The sequence below is a fragment of the Lipophrys pholis genome, assembly GCF_963383615.2.
Source record: "Lipophrys pholis genome assembly, chromosome: 15".
Classification (NCBI taxonomy): domain Eukaryota; kingdom Metazoa; phylum Chordata; class Actinopteri; order Blenniiformes; family Blenniidae; genus Lipophrys; species Lipophrys pholis.
Window position 1 is genome coordinate 9,557,054 of NC_137642.1, and position 23,098 is coordinate 9,580,151.

The window sequence follows — 23,098 nt, forward strand, 5'->3', positions numbered from 1 at the left end:
TCGTGGCTCTTGCAGTCTCGGTTTGTGTGTGGGTCTCTCCATTACATACATCTCCTCCACAGTGCACACCCACTACTCCTCGGTCAGGGTGTTAGTTTGTTCCACAGTTTTGTGATTGACTTTTCACTTGCAGATAGAAGTATTTTAATTAGATACTGATCGTCTTTTTGCACTACATCACCGGTCAAATGTCCCAAGTATAACAGTTACAAGTACAAGTCAAAAAAATATTTTTTTTCAAGGTTTGTCATATTTTGTCCCAATATTATGTTTTGGCAAGTCAAAGATATGTGTGTGGTCTACATCCACCAGTCCACGTGATCTCCAGCAGGGCTGCCCGATTGATGCTCTCTCCTGATTTTAGGAGTAAATCTTCATGTAATTTCAAGAGAGATTTTATATAAAAAAAAAAATTTTAAAGTTTGACCTGAGGTTGTAGAGGCAGCAAACAGGTTAGTCAACAGGTTGGATGGAAATACCCAGAATCCCAGGAGCGACTGGAACTGTATCAAGTAGCAGTCTGTTCCAGCAGTGAATGGAGATTATCTAATAAGTGGACAAAAGATCCAAAAATATAGATATTTTATTAAATGTGCAATACGTGCACGTAGGGGTCTTTTATTGCTGCCGAAGTGCTCTCTTTGGTGAGCACAGCGTTAATAGTCCCGGGAAGCCCCACCTCCTCCACCACCACCTTTTATGTTAATTTCAGCGTGATCCGCGCGCGGACCGGAGAGACAGCCGCTGCGCTGTGGATCTGTGGATCTGTGTATCTGCCGTCCTCTGCTTCATGTCGGCCCAGCCTTCCCAGAGAGAAAGACGTCTGAGAATCACTGTCGGGACTCTAGGATCGTGATCGGCGTCGCGTCCGACCCGATGACGACGCGCAGCTGAATGTTGAGTGTCGCGGATCAGGCGCAGAAGAAGAGGCGAAGCCCACCTTGCATCCAACCATGGGAGGTCAGATCACCAGGACTACCTTCTACGGTAAGGGCGGCTGACATCATTGGGGGGGTGCTCAGCATCGATCCTTTATTACCCATGAATACACTGAGATTGTGATAAATACAAAAAAAAAAAAAAAAAAAAAACACCTAACAAGCGAGATAACGGAGTTGTTGGGGCGATTGTGCAGCTGAAGCCAGTGAGCATGAAAGTGTAGGCGTTTAGATGCTTAAAATAAATCACAAGTGAGAGTGCTGGTTGCTTTGTGCAAGTTTCTACAAAACTCTCTTAGAATTAAAAAAAAAAAAAAAAAAATTAAGAAGAAGAAATATTAAAGTGCGGTCATCCTTGAAGACATGTCAGAGAGTTTGATCTTGTTCTGCAGGTTGAAATAAAAAACAAAAACTAAGTCAAGTCATAACTTTTTTTGGTTTCACCATCGGACTCATTGCTTTTACGTCCGCGCCTCAACAACATTTACAGTAAATGTTTTGGTTTGTTTTTTTCCCTTCACTCTGGCAGGATGATAGCCAACAGGTGCATCACGTTCAAACGTGTTATTAGTTGTTATTTACTCTCTGATTTCTTCAAGCAAGACATAAAGTCATTTCGCAAAAAAACACGGTGTTTATTGACACTTTTGAGTTCTGAACAACGTAATAAATCCGTTTTATCACGAAAAAAACTTTATTTATTTTTTAAATGCGATTCATAATTTGGTCCAATCCTAAACAAGTATGCAAAACCTGGATTTATCTTTGCAAGTGTGTTGATCTGCTGTTTCATTTTTGTGGACTCAACTCAAATTGAGAAGTCCTCTTCAGTGGGAAATGTGTACATTTTTGCTCTTTTGTAAGATTTCATAGATAAGTGATGAACTGGTTTGATAGGATTGATGGTGGTTTTGGTCTGCATTGATCTGGTGATGTTGTCTTCCAGCTTCCAAGTTGTTGTTATGACAAAAACAAACAAAGGTAGACAAACATGGATGAATTACAAAATCTTTTTAGCCAATTTTAAACAACAATACAGCTGCTGGAATTTGTTGGCCCTTTGACAGGACTTGGTTGGAGAAATGTGAACATCTATAATCCCTGTCTTGATGCAATCCTCCCCCACCCACCCCCCCACCCACCTCCAGAGCAGGGGCTTGATGAATCATTCAGCTTTGCCCTTTGGCCTAAACCTGCATGATTGTTTCACAGATGCTTAAGTATAATGTGCTGTTAGCAGAGAGGTGAAGCATTGTCCAGTTTGCAAAGTTTATCCCAAAATAGATATTTTGGGGAGGGGCAATTAAACAAGGTTTTGTTTAATTGCAGCATGCATTTAAGTTTTCCTTTGAGTCATTAGAAAAACAACAATAGAATGAGCAGATTTAACCCATTACCAGCAATAATCAGATGACTTATGGTTATTATAAATGTATTTTGTTGATTGAAAGAACATGTTTTCTCTCATTAAGAAAAGTTTTGGATAGCTGATTGGACGACACACGGCAAAATGTCAGTCCTGGCTTTTTTCGCACGTGAGAGCCAACCTACCGACTGCAAAAGTAACATATATTAAACCGAACTTTTAGTGGAAATCCAAACTTTACACACGCTCACATGTCGACATACAGTATCATAACTGTATCTGCAACTTGTAAAGGTTTTATCCACGCCAGGGTTATAGGGGGGTGAAGTTAGTCCCAGCTGACTGTGAGAGAGGCAGGATACACCTTGGACCATCAAGCCCATCAAAGGGCACACACACACACACACATACACACATACACACACACACACACACACACACACACACACACACACACACACACACACACACACACACACACACACACACACACACACACACACACACACACACACACACACACACACTTCAAGGGCAATTTAGAGGCAGCAATTAACTCCCAAGTCCTTGTTTTGGACCACTGTACCAATGCACAGGGCAGACATGAAAGTCAAAAAAAATCTTCAACAGATCCCTCCTTGTCTGCTCAATTTGTACCCTTAAGAACAAATTAAAAGTGTTTTTATTTTGAGGTTTATGTCCACCAATTTTGCAACACTGACTGCGAACATAACAACTGGAGGAGTCACATTTGTTTACCTCTGATCGACACAGCTGATGTATCTGCAAGAGAAAAAAAAACCCCAACAACATAAAAGAGCACTTTGAGCACTCTACCATGCAGTCGTGAGTGTTTCGTGAGAGAGGGCCAGCGAGCCTCATCAGCCTCAGGAGAGAACGCCAGTGTAACCCATGAGGCCAGGTGACAGTGGCCAGGGACACTCCTCGTCTCTGTTTGTCTGTTCCTGATCACGACAGCAAAGGCGGCACTCGCATTGTGTGCGGTGCTGCATCGAGTAACATTATCCTTCCTTAAGTTGCTCATCTGATGTTCCTCACGGACCCCCCCCCCTCCTTCATCACCGTGGAGCTCTGGTCTCTGTTTGCGGCGACGTGTCTGTGAGGTCGCGTGACTTTTTAAAAACACACTGTATCATCAGCACTTTTGGCACTAACCAGCTGTCATTTCTAGTAAATCAAATGCTACATTTTCATTTATTCTTTTATTTACTTATTTGACTTTCACAGAATGTGTAGTCCTCTGAAAGCTGTAAATTTATTCCCCCGTTTCCTGGGATGAGGAAATAAAGCCCCCCCCCCCCCCTAAAAAAATAGAAGTCTGGGGAATTTGATTTCACAGCAGCAGAAACAATATTAATACAGTGAGAATGAAAGAATATATTGGATTCTCCAGTTAGACGGTAAAGCATGCGACAGGCTGCGCCGTCTGCGGCAGGCTGTGAGGTGTTGCTTCTGTTTTCAGATCTCACAGGAAATACTGTATTCAGTGTTTGGCCGGGTCACCCAGCAGAGTACAATGCAGTCCTGTTTTGGGTTGCTGAAGACATCACGTCTGACATGACATCATGGATGCAATATGGTTGAAGGATTTGTTATGACTTCATTTAAAACTGTTGTGCACTGAGCACAATTCAGCATTGTTCTCCAATGACAAGAGCATGCAAAGAGCTTAACAAACACACTGCACTGAGCCCAGAACACTTGGCAGAGATTCTCCAATTGTGATTCGAAGACGGAAGACTGCAACAATATGGGACAAGATGCCCAGTTGTGAAGATGTGAATTAGCATTCCTGTTTGGGTTGACGAGAACAAAATGTGGGTTTTAATAGCGTTCACGCTGCCAATTAAACATCTTCGGCTCGAACTTTCCGTCATGTGAAGTGAAGTCACGTAATTCACATTTCCTAATGGATATGTTTCCAGGTTACACGAAGGACTTTTTGATCCTTCAAGGTCAATCATGGAGACCAAGAATATCTGTCTTTCATCACTGGCTCATATACTCAGACAAACACAAGCAGCTCCCACACATTGTCCTCCACATTTAGGTGTGAAAACACAACCAAGTCTCAGGAAGTGTTAATATGAGCCTCGGTTGCTTAGCTGCCTTCAAGCTTTGGCAGAATGACTTTAGGCTTTGCAGGACGGGAACCTACATTCTATCCGTAATATTCCTGCTTTAGATTTAATGGACCACGGAAGTCTGTGTGAGAAAACACCTCTTCCACTAAACCACAGTGACCTTGGTGTTGTACTTTTAACAGGAATGTGAAAACACGGATGAGGAGTGCTGATCCATTTGAAAGGGAGTCGGCCTGAAACTGGGCACATGATGACTGTCTTTTCGGGCTTTTCACTGATAAAGGATTCACAGACATTTTCACATGGGGGGGAAAAACAAAACTGCAAACTTGGTTTTGTCCTGTGACTCACTTCATACCTTCGTCTATTCCCTCCGATCAGCAGACCACAGTAAATACTTTGCTTTCTTCTGGAGCAATTTGGATGCTGTATATTTGTTTAAGCATTGTGATTAAAAGCAAGTGTGTTCGTGACTTGAATGCGTAAAGATTATGATTGATATGCCCTCATTAAAGCACGAGCAACCCGCAAATAAGATGTTAATCGCTATGCCTCGCTATTATTAGAGGAGTTTCGAATTTAACGTATCAGCCAGCTGAACATACACACATCAGGAACTTCTGCACAATCCTAAAGGTCATTTGCTGCTGGGACGATTGTGGTCTTGTTGTACCACGCATGTTAGCTCATCTTTGCTTTTCTCTTCATTCAAGTTCTTCTACCTAATTTTTTTATTGGACGGATGTGTTTCCATCACAGAGCAAGAAAATAAAAAAACAAACAAAGAGCAAATCATTTTCAAACCTGGCAAGATGTTGAATAACAAAACGGAGACTGTCATGAAAGGAAATCAGCATTTACTATAACGAGATGATTTTGGATGAACTTCTCAGAGCTGTATTGTTCTCATTAACCGAGGGGAGAATTCTGACCTTGTCTTGTTTTGTCCTTCAAGGACATTTTGCATTTTATGTGCCTTATATAGTATGTGAGTGGGATTACAGTGCTACATTGGCATGCAGAAAGTATTTCATCATCGAACTGTATTCATATCAAACGGGATGTTCCAGGAGAAGATAAGAGATAAAAGGAAATGTCAGAGTTCACATTGGGGAGCATTTTATTAAAGTGGAAATCTGCCATGACATGGAAAAAAATGTGATTCTTTTTTTCTTTTTTTTTTTAATAAAACAATTTTCTTTCTACACAGATTCTCTGAACGGGCCGTTTCCTGCGACATCCCACCGATGCCACCACAAGCCCAAGCGCCTACCCATCCAGCCCTGTGGGAGCTTGTCCTCGTTCCCTCTGCTTTTCCACCCCAGCACTAAGGGCTCACAGATTGTCATGGACACGTCCCAGAGGACGGTCAAGAGACAGGCCAGCTTCTGCAATGCCATCACCTTCAGTAACAGGCCCATTGCGGTGTATGAACAAGTCCGACTGAAGGTAAACTGTCTGTGTCTGAGAATGCCGCTGGGAAAATGAATACCAGAAAGACACTCCAATATGATCCACTGGGTTGCGCTTACCAATACAGTGCAATGAGAAATAATTCTACTACAAACAGGATTAAATTGAAAAAGATATTTGTCGGTCCTCTGTTTGTGACTATTTGAAATGTTTGGGGAAGCAGTGATTAATGAGATTCTGCTTCTGTCTGTGGAAGTGGGAAGCTGTGATGAAATATTGAAACCAAACAAAAGTCTTTATTTCTGTTTAAAAGGAAGTAAGATATGACTGAATCTGTGTTTTGATGAGTTGGTGCAAATTTTTTCTGACCTTTACTTTGTCACAATTTAACCATGCCACAAGTATTCATGTTGGGGACATATTAACATATATTTGTATATAGAGTCAAGCGGTGAGAAGATAAATTAGTGACAAGAATAAGAAGTGATGTAAAGTACCCATTCCTCCATCTCTCCCACTCATTCTGTCAGTATGTTTTTATTTTCCTTCCTCCCTGTCTCCCTGCTCTTCACCCTCTTATTTGCTCTCTCTCTCTCTCTCTCTCTCTCTCTCTCTCTCTCCCCCCTGTGTTTCTGCTCCTGTGCGGGCCAAGGCAGCGGCAGCTCAGAACAAGTTTCCACTTCACCTATCAGGCCATCTATGTCTCGAAAGTGAGAGAGCAGGGCAAGTGCTGCCATGTGAGGAATACTGTTATCTTTCACAGCAAATGCAAAGTAAATAGAGGTACGAAATAAGACAAAAATCGTTTGCAGGTGATAAACATACCAGGATAACAAGTCTGCGTGTGCCTGAAGCAGATATGTTGTTTTTAGCCCCGCTTATAGCTTGACATCTGTCTGGAGGTCCAGACCAAAATACCTCAACAACTATTGTATTGCGTGCAATGCAATGAAGTCCAGTCATCACTCGATCGAAATTCTGTTCAGTTCATTGTTTGCATTGTATTTAGGTTTAATGACGGGAAACCTGCAAACCTATCAACAACCTCTGCGGTAGTGAAAATACAAAGGTGACAAATGTGAAAGCGAAAGTTGGTAAGATAAGCTTGTTTTGATTCTGCTGCATCCGTTCCTCTGTAGGTTGTTATCTTACTGGTAAAAACAACGAGGTTTTGACTTTATTTTCACACCAGAGGTCACAGTAAGGAAACGTTTTCCCGGGACAGAACGATTTGTTTTGAACAAAGACAGGACATATTAAAATGCTGCCCGTCATTTCGACAGAATAGAATTATGAGCGCAGCTCCTTTACAGTGACTCTGTCCGTCAAGATGACAGACAACGAAAAAGTGTAGCACAGCCTTTTGTTTCATACAGAAGTCAAATTTCACCTTGGATCCAAGAATTTACCTCTCATTCCGAAGCTTTACGGCACTGTAACCAACAAAGTTGTAACTCCAGACAGGAGTGATGTCAGGAGGAGACGGATGGAACCGGTGGGTAATTGCGGCTGTAATTATTACTGGGGTGGCGGTGAAAAATGACCCACGTACAAGTTCTGGATGAGATGAATTAATCACAGATCAGCACCAGTAATGTTAACAATACCCGTCCTTCACAGAGATAAATGCAGTACAACGTGGGCTCCCTTCTCTTTAGGTTATGTTCCACACCAGGAGGGAAAACGTCAAGACCATCTGTTTTGATTAAAAAAATCTGCTCTCTTTAGATCACTAAAAAGCAGTGCTGCTGGAGCGGAGCTCTACGTCTTGGTTTCACATCCAAAGACCCATCGAGGATCAATCCGGACACCTTACCAAAGTATGCCTGTCCCGACCTGGTCTCCCAGAGCGGCTTCTGGGCAAAAGCCCTGCCGGAGGAACTCTCCAATGAGGGGAACGTGATCTCCTTCTGGGTGGATAAGAAGGGCCGGGTGTTCTACCGGATCAACAACTCCAGCCCCATGCTGTTCTTCAGTGGGGTGCACGTCGCCGAACCTCTGTGGGCTCTCATAGACGTGTACGGCCTCACCAGGGGGGTCCAGCTGCTCGGTGAGTCATGAATCCAGAGAAACATCTTGAGGAATAATAACTTGCATGCATTTTTTATTTTTTTTTTGCGATACCGAGGTCAACAATTTAATCTTGCGACACCTTCAAAAGATGATCACATTCCCAACAGTTTCCATCTCTGCTTTACTCTATGTTTAGAGAACACAATAAAATGTGAGATTGAAACACATTAAAGTAGATAACGTCGGCTGCAATTGACCTCAGCTCACCTCTATGTTTAACACCCTCACAAAGCACACAGTGCGCTTTTGAACTCTCTGACATGTTGCTCCACCAGTGGAAGGCATTCAGCGACTCGTGTTTTTCTTTTTCAGTGTGAGTGATTAAAAAGTGATGTTACATACAGCTGTGCCGGTTTTCCCACACCAAATCGCTCAGTGGAAAAAGATGGTGGAAGATTAGGTGCATTTTGTAGTTACCGTGATTGTTCACGTTCGAAGAAATTCCCCCCTAAAGGGAGGATTTCAAAATGAAAAGTCTGAAAGGTTTTTCAACGTGCTGTTTAAAAAGTCATTAAATCAAAGAAATTAAAAGCAAACAAGCCCTTTCCAATTATTAGCGGCAATTTTGAAACCAACTAAACCATCTGAAGTGTGTTTGGATTGGAGTTTGAGATCATTTAAAAACCCTCATCTTTTAAAAATAAAAGTCCCCATTTTTGAAAACCTTATTAAAACAATGCTAAACAGATAAATAGGAATCCTTGTGCATGCCTCAGCACGTATTTATAACCATTTCCAAGAATTGCACTGCCTCTCTCCAATGAATAGAAGCTGTCAGCACTGCTAATAAAAATAGAAGAGGCTCCCATATTGTGCAGATAGTGCCATTTAACCTCATTTCTTGTGGTGTGGTTGACAGCGAGAAGTGTGCTATCTCATGATGGGCTGTTTGGTATCCAGCGCCAGAGTGCGACTATCTGGGGTTCACTGGCCTTGTGGTGCTGACCAGCACATAGCGCTTGTCGGAGAACGAGAGTGGTGTTTTGGTCATCCCGAGTAGACAGACAGGAGGAGGGATGATGTCAGCCGTTGACATGCTGGGGGTATTGTTCCAAGGCCATGAATGTATTACTCTTTTGGTCAGAATCTTTCTGATTCACACTAATATGTTTCAATGAGAGTCATGCTCAGCAGATTGTGTGGCGTAGTAACAGGTTTGTCACTATGCCATAATTAAAAAAGCTGGATTTTTCTAGATTGGGTAGAATGGTTGTTTTTTCCCCCCAGTCTTCTCCTGTGAAAAAGGCCAGCAGCTATAAATCCCACTGTTTCTTCTAGGGTTTTCCCACATCGATCACTTTTATCCCTACATTGACGACTTAAACTGAAAAGCCTCTGCCCTCAGTCAGCTGAAGGATCACTTAGCTATCAGCTTTCGTCCGCAGCCTGAGAGCGTCACTACTCAAGACCACAGTATATCTCAAAGGCCCCGTATTGTCTCAGGAGTTGGCTGCGGCTCAACAAACACTTGAGTCTCTGAAAAATGGGCGGGCACATCAAAGTCCGGTTTTGCCTCTGGCAGACATTTCTCTATAACAGAGGGCTGCATTTTTATTCTTAATGAGGCTTACATTCAGGTTTAAATTAAAGCTACACCAGCTGATAAACTGAGCCACATTTCACCTGTTATGGGCTTTTCTATCACACTATCTGGCCAGGTGGGAATTGTAGATTTCCAGCAGTTTTCCTTGTTTTTTTTTTTTTTTTTTACGAAGTCAAATGGAGCGCAGATCTGGGAATAGACTCTGTGGAGTGTGGAGAATGGCTTGGTTAGGTGACCTTGATTTGGCTTTCGATATAAATGTGCAGCACAGTAAAAATATAAGACTTGAGTTGCGATAAACATGTTGTGTAACTGAAGCAAATCATTTTAAGGACATCAAATTCATTAAAAGGTGTACTCCACCCCACTTTCAAGATGAGTGTACTAATCAGTAAATCCTTCGTGGCTTTAGAGAGCGCATGTGTTCGCCACTGACTGACAGAGTTAAAAAGGAAACAAAAGCGCCACGGCACTACAAAACAACTTGGCCCCACACAGCTAAGAGATTGGAGTAAATTAGCTTCGGGCTACTACCCTCCAGAAGGTTGGTGTTTGTTTTTTTGTTTTTTTAAATTTAAAGAAGTCCTCAGACTCAACCAACACTAATTTAAGTGAAGTTCCAGGCAGTTTGTCAAATTCCACACAGCTCATGGAGAGCCACTCATGCTTTTCACAGTCACACTTCCAAAGACCTGTGAACAGGCTGATGTGTGAATTGGTGAGGTTACCTGGTTGCAGGGGCCATTCCATACATTCAGCCTTTCTGACCCATCATCTGGATTGAAAGTCAAGATATTGTCGCTTCGTCTGCTGCTTCCATTTTGACCACTTTTTTTTTGTTTTTTTTTGTTTTGTTTTGTTTTTTTCACATCTCCTCCAAATTTCCCTTTGAGCTCATTTTCAGAAAATATACGAGTCATGATAGAAGATTTCCACTTGGCCTCAGCATTTAACTGCTGTTCCTGTAAGCCGAACCATTCTCGTGTTATGACCTCATTTCCCTGCTGACACAGCCGACACTTCAGGTCAAACCAGCCTTTTCTTGTTCTTTTATATTTCGAGGCACATGTTGGGAGCATAACGGTGTCTGATCTCATCCTATTTGTGAAAAGTGTCCTCTTGTTTAATCTTTTATGGAATACCTATTAAAGTGTCCTTTCTCATGTATCGCCACACAACTGTCAGTGTTTGCGGTGGGTCACTTATAATTATTCAGCTTGAGCTGATGGCTTCTGTGACCCGTCCTTGGGTTTCAATTCAATTTGGGCCTCTTAAATTAAATGTGATGAAATTTCACCACTGTCTGAACATTTGATTTTCTTTATATTTGTTTATGCTGAACACATTGGCCTTTTTTTGAAGATACTCTTCATTCAATGGTAGGGACTTACTCTGCAGGGCTACGCTCGAATGTCTGTTGTTTTTAGCCCGTGGATTATCAAACACATTCTCCACAGGATTCTCATGCCGTTATGTGTGTTTGATCTTTTACAACCGTACATGCTGTATTCGGGGATTCATCAAAGCTGCTATCCGTCACCACCTTTTCACTTGTGCCGTCGCTTAGTGAAGCCTACTGCCAAACAGTTTTTGCTGCTATCAGGTCTTATTCTGATGTTTAAGGATCTTTTCAAGTGCGGTGTTGTTCCCTCTCCTAAGCTGTTATCAAGGGAGTGCAGTTCAGTAGCTAGCCACCCATGCAACAAGTCAAAGGTGATCCCGAGATCAGTGCGGCTGCCTGAAAGCTGAGATGGTGTTGCGTAAGAGAGGAAGCTAAATTAATCTGCTGAAATCAAACTGAGCCTTAGGGGTTGTCCAGACCAACAATGCTGCTCATGCAATTTAAGAAAGACCTGTTACATCACCGCACTTGTCCTACTCACGCTGCTATCAATAAAGACCAAAGTGCCGGTCTTGGGTTTTGCACAGAACGGACTGTTCTGTTGAGGATGTACGGAGCTACACCGGGATACATTAGCCCTCAGGACTGACAAAAGGTTTCTTCAAGTGAATAATGTGTCTGAAGCAACATAATTATTTTCAAAGCTTAATTTTTCAAGCGCATTTTTCACAGAAGTCTCTCCTTATAATGTACAACTTGAGTTGGAAAGGTGGATTTTATTTTTAGTTAACTTTTCTGTATTTTTATCAACTTCTTGCTCCAAGTTCTTAATATGTTGTGTTTTCTCTTTCATTTCCCTGAAGCAAAACACATATGGGAATGGTATACCTTTGTGCAGTCAAAACACATAATGGGGACTGGGAATGCTGCCTTGATACATGTATGGCTGCGGTCTCAACAGAATGTGTTTGTTTATGGGATGGATCCCAAGAGACCACACGGCATCCTCCGTTTTGTACAGGTATGATGGATTCCTTCCAAGTTAGATAAGCCGAGCGAGTCAAAGGCATCTTTTGATGGATGCAAGATGCTCCACTGGGGGGTTTGTTTACTAGAGGTAGATGAGTCACTTAATCACTGACAGAATGGTAGTGATCCGTGAGACCGGCATCAGCTAACATCATCTGCAACCTGCCTCTCCAATCATTAGAGAAGAATCCAAAATGGCTGCCAGACTGTCAAGAGGCTGCGTACCTCTCAGGTGATTAAGAGGAGGATGCTGACATCAATCTTCCGTGAACGCGGGATTGCAGGCACCAGGCATGTAGAGCGCCACGGCGGGGAAAACCTCCTGCTGTATGCTTTTCAAGCTTATTAACATCCCGAGAGACATCACAAACACTTTTACATCGAGGGGCAGACGGATGTAGGCGCACTCCCATCAAACCTAACATGTCAGCAAAAGGTATAGTCAGCAACTGCTTTATCAAATGGTATTTTTTATCTAAGCAGCTTGTAAAACTCGTAATAAAAGCAAAATGTGAAGAAAGAGACCAAGATCTGCTGCAAGAATACAGCCCATTGCATCCGTGTTTGCTTCATCTGTGGTGTGTGTTATATTTTAGTAAAACTACTGGACTGCGACCTGCTGCTCAGAAGGTCTGAACCATGTTCATATGTTTGAATTAATCCCCGTAGCAAACAGTCTACTTAAGTCAAATCAAACCCCGTATGGACCATTAAAACACTCTAGACTTGTATTGATTGCCAGTGAGACAGTCAAAGAAAGAAAACAGAGGGACTGACAGACGTGTTTTGTCTTCCTCAGTTTGAAGGAACCAGTTTTCACTCCCTTATCAATGGCCAGTCCAGACAAGTATGCCCTGCAAAACCTGATGGGTTTCGCAGGAACATGAAATCATCTTACATGCACTAAACTCCCATTTCCTCCCACGAGATGTGGTTGGCCTAGTGATTGACAAAGCAAGTTGGAGTATGGTGGTTTGAATCCTACTGCCAGCATCCCCGAGCAACGCCCTTAACCTCCAACTGCTCAGGTGGTTTGAGGAAGTGCATGTAGCATAAAATTTCTTCCGAAACTGATCTGCTATGGTGACCTTGAGAGGGAACAATCAAAATGGAATCTCTCTCTCGTCTCTTCCTCTCACTCACTCTGGCTTCCTCTGACAACCTGTAGACAGGACTTTGAGGTTAATTGGTGCCTGTAAATAAACTAAAGGTGTGAATGTGTGTGTCTGTCTCTTAGTGTCAGTGGATGGATGGACACCTAATGATTGTTTTTATATGTTTGCACTTTGTGGAGAAAAATACCATTGCAATTGCTTAAATGTGATATTGACAAATTCATTGATTTCCCGATTAACTCAGTTTACAATGTAATAGATAATATTAAAGCAGAACTGTACTGTAAAATTGGAACTAATAAACTTAAAAACTAAAGCCTTAGTTTTACTTTCGTTCATTGGTTGGAACATTTAGTGTGAACCCACAGCAAATATTTGAAATGGTGTGACTCCCACATTACTTGAATTGAAAGCAAAACTGTCCGCAAATTAAATTCCCCTTAAATTCCCCTTTGACTCAGGTAGGTGAAAATGAAAAGCGTGCTGCTGCAAAAACATGTTCGGTTACCTCAACCTGATTGTTTACTTCCCGTTCTTTGTGTCTATTTTCATCTGAGTTTACTGACACACACATACTTCTGCTCACGTGCTGCACAGTTCACAAATTGTTTCACACGGTTTGATTTGTGCATTAATTGGCGTTAAAAATAGAGGCAGAGCAGTAAGGTGCAGTGGTCAGATATACATAACCGATAAAAGTGGCCGAGTATAAAAGGACAAACGAAGTGGATGATGTAGACGTAAAAAACCTTCAATTTAATTTCATAGTATATCTTAAATTGTGTTGAAGTTGCTACGCCGTGTAGATGTGTCTCACCTGTTCCTGCAGGGCTCCATAAAGGGAACAGAACCAAACCATTATTTTAATTCTGATTGATGAAGATGTACCACGGGCCTGAGGGGTCTGATTACCGTGATGTACCACAAAATGGATGTTGTACTAATACGTTCAATTTCTGGTCAGCTGCTGAAAGCCAAATCCTCGAAAAACAATAAGCTGGAAATTCAGCATGAATAATAACAAAATGGAAAGTCATCTATCAAAAGTGTGTTGCCAGCCAAAGGCAAACGCCAGGCAATGAGAGAGGAAAGGCAAAGAGATATGCTAAATATCTCCATATTATAAACATCTAGTTATTTCCTTTAGCTGAATTCTTTTGGCGGAATTAAACAAAAATTATGAATCATGCGACAGCCTCTCATTTGTTTTCCTCTGTGTTCTTCAGCCTTTCCCATCTGCATCACGATAATGAATCATATGTAAAGTGATTGTTTTTAAAACAACTGGACTTTCAAACCAGATCACAGCAGGATTGCGATTTCTGAAAGATATCCAAAGTTCTCCTCTTATGGAAATTACTGAGGCATGCAGGTTCTGTTATGGTCTAAATGACTGTGAAGACCCAGAAGGATACCTTTTTTGGGTAAAAAAATTGTAAGAACAGAGATGATTGTAGTGAGGCTGTTGTAATCCTGTTCATCTCTGTGTTGGTAAAGTGTCCTTTTTACCTTCTATGTCATAAGTTTTAATCCAATATTTGGCAAATCATAAGTTCCTAAAACCTCACCTGCTACTTTTGTGTGATAAAAATCAACATTTATCATATGAAGTGCTCAGAAATAGCATATGTGACTTACAATTGTTAGAAGAGTTTTTTTTTTTTACTCTGCAGTTTGGTATAATATACTGTATTGATTATACTAATACAAAATTGTGGAGCATACGTGTTTTTTTTTTTTTTTACATAATAGCTATCACAGCAGGAATAAGTGTAATATTTGCAAAAAAGAAAATGTGTTGAATTACAATATAGATAACCCGGAAAAAACCTCAATTATTATGCAAATGTAACTATCCTAATCATATAGTTTTATCTTTTTGAATCTATTTACAACGTGCAGGCCAGATTCATTCTTGTAGGGGCTTTCTTGAAAATAGAGTCTGAAGTGCATCAGCTGTAATCAACATGAGAGGGGAAAAAAATGATGCAGGCAACCATGGCAACAGTGTTTAAGGCTAATGTGAGTGAGGAGGACACGAAGACGGCAAGAACTGAAACAAAACAGAAAAGTAGATTTACATACATCAAATATGTATATATATATATATATATTTATTTTTTTTGCTTTGCATCCTGGCTAAAAATGCAATCAAGCAAAAGATGTTTGTGCTTGATGTGATTGGATATAGACCAGATGGTCTGAGGATCCACAGTCAAGAGTCACCACAGAGACACAAGTTCACTGTTGTCAAGACACTGAAAAACACTCCCAAATGACCTTACGTGACTTAATCAACTCAACAGAGAATGTGGAAACAAGTTCTGGCATCAGCTCAAGGAAATATTGTGATCCAGGGCATCCGTCAAACTTATCAGGCAAACCACTGGCACTTGGACGTCTTAGGACACACGCGATAATGTGGTGAACCTTTAGAATGCCTTGAAGCTCAACAAGGGAGAGAAAACAACAGCAAGCGCATACACCTAGTTAGTATCAATGTATTTGATAAAATGAAACCTCTTTGCGAGGCAACATCATCAATGCAACTTGCTCCCAGCAAGAAACCACGAGCAGCGTTTAAAAGTAGAAACACACAAGTCTTCATTGCTTTCACTACTTAAAAAAGTTGCTGACAAGTAAAGGAATTGCATTTGTTGTTGCTGTTTTTTTATTGTGCAACATGATTACAATAGTTTGGCAAGTTGAGTTAGTTTATCATCATACCAAAGTCACTGGAATCAGGTTCACATAGAAACCAGCAACATAGAAAACCCAAGGGCCCCACATGAAAACGACATCATTTTCCACTTTTCAGCTGTTTCAGTGTAAACGGATCATCGTTTTCAAAATGTCGTCATCTAAACGCAAAGCCTTCCTGAAACAAAAACAGAAAAACAATGCGTTTTCACTTGCAACGTTGTATAAAGGAGGCCTTAGACTTGCCAGCCTAGTCACTTTGTCTAAGAAATGTGTTTGGATTTTCCATAGGTATCATTTTAATTAGCTGTGTAAGCAAGGGATGTGCAAACAGATGCTAAAATGCATGTACAGACCGATATTTCATGGTACTCATCAAGCTATGTGTGAGTTGAACTGATTCTGTTGGCTGCAATGAAACGAAAGGCCGAGTCAGGAAATAAAATATTGCGCGACTGTGGTTTGACCGGACAGCTGCCCTTATGTATGCATCAGAATTACAGTCACTATATTTATGAGAGCTCTCATTTCTAGTGATCTCAGAGCTTGGAATTTATTTGATTTGTTGAACCAAAATAAATGCTGCTGGACAGGCTATTGTGCCTCAGCTGGGATTTAATCGGTCCAGATGGAATTTAACAGATTTGCAGGAAATCAAAACAGAAATCGTAATGGAGCCTGTCAGGGTTGGATCTTCGGAGCTGGGCTTGTACTGGGGAAAGCCTTCGTCGTGGGGGCTAATCACTTTCAGATGACTGTAGTTTCGTCCCAATAAAGACTCAAAACGTGCACTTTCTCCTTTGTGCACAAGTGGGTCCAACTGCAGGGTTTTCACAGAGGGTTACAGAACAATGAGAGGAACCTATAATTGAAGAATTGTGTTTCAGATGGAGAGTCATCATCAACCAATAGAGGCTTATACACTCTGGAGACAGATGGGGTTGTGTAAAAAGTGCATGGAGAGACACTTTAGTTAAGTCGAGTTCAGATGTGCTTTTTAAACGGCCTTGGAGAAACTGTGCCCTTGAAGTGTCGAGTTTCACTTTCACTGTTGCCATTCATCACCTCAGAGTTCCTTTTCCTTGCCACGATTACAGTGATACAGCTAAAAAACTCCTGCCGGTATAGCAGAAACTCGACTTAATCTCTTAAAAACGCCACATATGCGGCTCCGGTTGCACATGGCATCACAGATATTTTAAACCGTTGACTTCTCCCACGTATTGATATCATAGCATTCTCCTTTAAGGCCTTCTCGTTTCACACTCCTATGCTTTTCCCCAGAGCTCATTCTCCCTTGATTTTTTATTTTTTTTCCCTTCTTCGATAAGCGAAAGCCCATCCCTCTCCTTTAAGGGACAGACATACCCCCCCCACCCCCCCACCCCCTTAACTGCCTCTCTCATGACAGATGACTTCACTCACTCACTGCAGACAGGGCCGTGTATAGCCCCGCTGCACATGCATACTTTAGGCAAATCCCCAAACACAGGCGTATGCACAGGCGCACAAATCTGTACAGCTGACCTTGTACAGAGGTTGTACTGCTATTAAAACCCCTGAAATGCCTCTTAATCCTGTTCCACCGGGCCAAGGAATGAAGGGAAACCTCCCTTGTCTATTTAGTGCCCTGTCATTGTCTGGGAGCTGTTGAAGACTATAAAAGGCACAGGATGGATAAAGAATGATTTAGATCCTAACACAGTTAGTATTGTGATCCACGCATGTCTTTTGAGCATGTATTCCATGGTGATGAAAAGCCAGGCTGTTTGTTTTGGCGTTGTGGTAATAGCAACTCATTTGCTTGGCGAACCGACCAGCGCAATAGCTTTTTGTGGCGTGCGTCCAGAGTAAAGCAGGATTCTTGTTTTCTCTTGGTACCCGGACATCCTCCCCGCAGTACATTTGATTTGAAGAAACTGGTTATTGCAGACATCGTTGGGAGTTTCTGTCTCAGACGGCTGGAACTTGTTTGAATGAATAAACTTGCAACAGGTAGAGGGATGTTTACCCCTCTGAATTGTTTGCAGCAGGTGTATGTTTTGGCAAGTTTGCGCTCCTGGTTCAATGAGGCCAAGAAATTCCTCCATGTGATCAAACAAAAGTTCGAGTCTTGATTACTGATTTGTTTTTTTGTTTTTTTTTCCACAAAGCCGCAATGGTAATATCAAGAGCCAAAGCCAAGGGGTCAGCCATTGACCCTGCACTGTCAGTCTGGCATGTGTTTCTTTGTTTAAATATATTTTTCTCCTGAGACAGAGTAGCTGAAGCCGTCCAACGACCACTTAAATGTTACTGGGGCAATTTCAGCCACGCACCTAATCACATAAGTGTTGTTTCAGTGCTTGAGAAAAGGTGATTCAGACTTACTTTGAGGACGTGAACTCCGACATTTCCAAGTATAACATAATTACCACGTTTAGTACATGCTTTTGGAAAAGGCACTGGAGCTTTTCCAAATGGTAAGACTGTAGAAAGGGTGCAGCACTAATCCACATTGAGTATTCATCGAGGACTATGCTGCATTTTCCTACCGTAATTAGAATACTATATCGGCGAAGGCACGAGTACACCTGTGTGTGTTTAAGTGACATTTTAATGAGAGAAGATTAAAGGGTTGACTCTTTACCAAAAGTAACAACACAATGTTTACAACAGCTATAAAAATGAATAAATAAATAAATATCTTGTGATAACCGTTAAATCAGCTCTTCTACCCTTGTTCTCAGAAGTGTTATGACATTTATTTAGCAGTTCAGAGTATTTATAGTCAAAAGATGTAACCATTTTTCCCTTACTTACTTACTTACTTACTTACTTACTGCTAAATGCTTTAAAATGTACGCAGCAGTTTGACCACCGGTAACTGATATTGTTTCAATATGTATACAGAGCTTTGGTCTGATGATTTTAACTGTGCCTCTAACTTTGCCTGTTTCGTAACCCTCTCATTTTGATTAATGAGCTCTTTATTATATAATATATTCGTAATCTATAACAATTTCAAGCACTTTCATCCTTTAATTTATTTCATTCAACCACTCGTTAATTATTTCTCATACTTATTTGACAAATATAGCAATGGCTAAATTGATATTAGCCTTCAACCGTATTTCTAATACAATTACATTGTTGGATATTTCTTGCCGACTCTCTCGATCTCCAACAACTTGTATATTGCAACAGTGGTAGCCCCACTACTCGGACTACAATCATGGCATGAATGTCAGTGTATACACATCTTAAGGTACAAAAAAATACTAATATATTGAGTGCAGTGCTTCACACTCTATAATCGCGCCGTGTGACTGGAGTATTTTCATTTTTTGTCAGAAGAGTGAAACTCTTCCCCAGACTCCTCCGAGAATAAAACTCAGGAAGAGGTCATACATATTTATTTGGCTCACGTCTGTATCCGTCTTTGTTTGGTCGTCTTTTATCTGTTGTATACCTTTTTCTTCTGCATAGGTTGAAACATCTTTGTAATGTTACTATTCCCCTCACAGCTTGTTCTGACGGCCGCGCCGCTCTCAAAACCAGAAACTGTGAACTGCAGGACGCCATAATGGCAAGAATAGAAATTATCTCTTGTATTCCTGAAGTCGGTTAACTTTGCCTTGAAGATGATAAGGCTGCTAATAATAAGAGCCTCATGCCTGGTTGTGGACTCTCTTGACTGAGGAAGTAATTAAGTTGAAGCGGTTTATCGGCAGCTGGCCGGAGATGTGCTGTGTCTCCGCGTGATAAAGAGGAGCTGGTGAAGTATGTCGCTTTCTCTCAAGTGTCCACCCCGCCCGATTTTTCACCCCATCTTCCCCCTGTTGCAGTCTCCCTCTCTATCCACCTCTCAAAGGGGAAGCCCAAAGCAGGCCGTGGCTGAAAGCCATCACGTCACTCATCCCTCATCCTGCCGCTGCCCGCTCTCCTCAGATGTCCAATCAGGCTAATTTTAGCCTGTTTTAGAGGACTGTGTTAAATTTGGCAGCGTGTCCCGAAGCGTGGCATGATGCAGATCTGTTCATAGCGCATGGCGGGAGCCTCCGCTTGTTTTCCCTTTTTTCAATGACGTTCCCATGCGGTTTCCATCTTTCAGTGACCAGAATTAGCATAGGGAGGGCTATTTGTGAGGAGGTTAAGCAGTGCAGAGCAACACTCAATGCCTTTACCCTTCAATGATTGGAGTGAGCAGATTTTAGCATCCAGAAGGCCGGTCATGTTCAGCCTGTAAAGACACATAGTCAATACTGCTGCTGGGATGTTATGTAAACATCTTGCCATGTCTCACTACAGCTGTGTGTATACTGTACATGTGCAGTAATAATGAATGACAGACTGTTCTTTTTAAATGTTCCCATCTTTGAATTTGATAGCGGGTAGTACTTGTGGCAGGCATAGAAGTTGAAATAAGGATAGGGAGTGAGTTATCACAGGACCCTGCACTGCAGACCTCAGGAGCAGGGCTCAAACACGGGACCTCTTATTCCTTCAATGTTACATAAAGCTCTTATGTCTTTTTACTGTGATGTAGCCAGTGGCCTGCAGCGACAGCATGCCCCCACTTAAACTCCTGATATGTTTCTAAATATGTAAACATTGATGTATTTGCTCACATTGTTGCTGCAAACCCTGAGTACAGAGAGTGCATGATAATTAATATGTTATAAAGCAGACAAGCCGGAAGCTACCATTTGTTTACGGTGGCAGGTATGATGAATGAACAGCGTACAAACTGAGAATATAAAACAAAGCAGTCTTGTTCGTGGGAATATGCAGAATACGAAGTGGATACGTAATTTAGATTTGGTTCTTTGTACATTTTCTTTTCCCCCCCGAAGGCTTGAAAATTAAGATCAGGGAATGTATTAACCACACTGCAAATATAGTTGTTATCCAAATAGATATCATTAGAGCTCCAAAACAGGCTGTGTGTGTTTGTTCAGATTGAAATGTTCACTTTAAACACATCATAAACAAGTGATTACATAACGCTGGTGTGTGTGTGCGTGTGTGTGTGTGTGTGCGTGTGCGTGCGTGTGTGTGTGCGTCTGTGTGTGTGTGTGTGTGTGTGTGTGTGTGTGTGTGTGTGTGTGTGTGTGTGTGTGTGTGTGTTTTGTTTTTTTTCTCCTCCACAGACAGCGAGATGGTCCCCCTGGACTGCCTGCGTCCTCATTCCTTCACTGCCGCCCACCGGGCGTCTATTCAGCGGAACAGCGATGACCCTCGTCTCTCCATCAGCCTGTGCAGCCTGAACCTGCCGCAGCAAGAGATGCATCTGGAAGAGGATGATGAGGATGAAGAAAGACTACATACTTTAAGCTCCAACTCCTGCCACGTGCCCCAAAACTCTCAGAACTCTCAACAGTGCTCCCTCTTGCCCAGCCTGGACACCGATTTGCATTTCCACTCTGTACACGGCGTCCACGTCACGGTGCTGGACAAGCACACGATGGCGCGGCTGGATCACCGCGGCGATGAGAGGACCCTGGTGTTCACCAGCCGGCCGATGCGCTGCTCAGAGACCGTGTTCGTGAAGGTGAAGGCGGGCGTCACACGGCCAGGGTCTCTCTCTTACGGCGTGACATCCTGTGATCCGGCCACCCTGAGGCCCAGTGATCTCCCGTCAAATCCAGAGTCCCTGGTCGATCGCAAGGAGTTCTGGGCCGTGTGTCGGGTGACTGTGCCCCTCCACAGCGGAGATATCTTGGGCTTTGTGGTAAACCCAGAGGGGGAGGTTATGATGAGCCATAATGCTGTCAGTGCCGGGATGCAGCTGTGTGTGGATAACTCCAGGCCTCTCTGGATGTTCTTCGGTCTGCACGGCAACGTCACACAACTCAGGATTTTAGGTACATTCAATTTTCTACTTCTCATCTTTGTACTGTCGTGTTGGATGTTTGAAAAATGCAGATATTCTCCACATTTCAATAATCTGAAAATATTGAGATTAAGATGAAAAAGCTTGTAATGAAAAATAAAATGAGGAAGAAAGAAGTAGTTTTTTTTAACCGAATTTCAAGGTTTTATTTGCTCAGTATTTCCAATTTACCTTCAAAGTATCAAAATGCCCCCAAATCGTCCTATGCTCAATGTGACTGTAATATTCCTCTTTAAGAATTTAAACAAAGTTGAGTGCTATGTCATTGCTCCTCAGATGCAGAAGTGATGCATATGCTCTTGAATAAAACAATTCATGGTTTAACGCCATACTGCCTCCTCCCCTATTCGTTTTAATGAATGTTCTAAAGCCCAGAAATTACATTTGTTCTATTTCATTTAAGTCCAAGTGGGTTGTTTCTCATTAGAAGTGGCGTGAGCACCGGCATGTTTGAATATTTAATGACATTCATCGCTCCTGGAACTCTGTCATGTTCCACAGATTTGTAAAGGATTTGTTGCTTTCCATTCAGGACGTTAATGCCGTCTGTGATCCTTGAAAGACCTTTGGAGGCTCAAGTCCCAAATCAAATAGTTTCCCTTTCCTTTTGCATGTCTCGGCCGCTCCGTTTGACTTTTTATCAACTCATATATCGCTTTAGGAATTTGCATTCCGGCCCCCACGAATTGCATATGAATGCTAACGTTGTACCATCAGATGAACAGAATTTCTAGCAGCTTGCACTTGTTCCAGCAGATTTCACAATGACAACGCAACATTACCCAACATTCAGTGTGCTGGACGTGGAAATTTAGGCCAGATAGTTGTCGAATTTCAGGCACAATTCATATACAAACATGAAGAAAGGATGATGCATATTAGCCACTATTTTCCGATAATTTAGAATATGATAACAAGCAGTCGTTGTAATACAAATGTCTGGTCACAGTTTTAATTCGGAATATTTCATGGGTTATTTTACTGTATTATGATGCTCTTATCAAACATTGGAGTTCTGCTCAAGTCTGTCTTTTTGTTTATCATTGCAGATTAAAAACATCCGTTTAATTTTTGGGGGAAATTATCTTCCTTTGACTCAGATAAAACCTAGAATCAGTTGAAATTTGCAGACGGTCCGCCATCATTTCTTCTCATTTTGCTTCTGCGATTCATTTCTGTGGTTTCTGCTCTCCTCTCTTTCATGTACTCAGTCAGACCAGGAACTGAGGAGGTTATTTCTGTCTTGCGTGGGCTCCCGGCAGCCAGCATTATGTATCAGGAGGCGGCCCGTGATAGCTCCTTATGATGCCCTCAATATGCATTATTAAAATGTAATTGCACGGAGATTTGAGTCGCTGGGTTTTCCACCCACAGCCTGGAACGCCGGTCCTCCAGCCGTCTCCGCACTTCCTCGTCTCCGTGTCCATTTCCCTCCTCTTTCTCAACCCCGTCTCGATTCTTTTGGGGTCTGAGTATTCTCCGAGTCATTACCCACTCCAGCTGTGGGGAGCGCATTTGTGACGTCTCCGCTCAACCCACTCGCTGCTGCCGCACGCCACGAGTTGCCATGGAAACATCTAGCCACCGAAGCAAGTGACA

General features: G+C 42.1%; 1 protein-coding gene across 1 annotated transcript in view; it reads left to right on the forward strand.

Moving 5' to 3' along the window:
• The first annotated feature begins 699 nt into the window (after positions 1–699).
• The window catches only part of LOC308120468 (E3 ubiquitin-protein ligase NEURL1-like), a 29,111-nt gene continuing 6,712 nt past the window's right edge, over positions 700–23,098 (forward strand). Inside the window, exons 1-4 of the mRNA XM_080481083.1 lie at positions 700–987; positions 5,620–5,858; positions 7,551–7,872; positions 20,757–21,470. Coding sequence (XP_080337209.1) covers positions 954–987; positions 5,620–5,858; positions 7,551–7,872; positions 20,757–21,470 — 1,309 coding nt within the window. The 5' untranslated portion in view covers positions 700–953. The remainder of the gene's footprint in view (positions 988–5,619; positions 5,859–7,550; positions 7,873–20,756; positions 21,471–23,098) is intronic.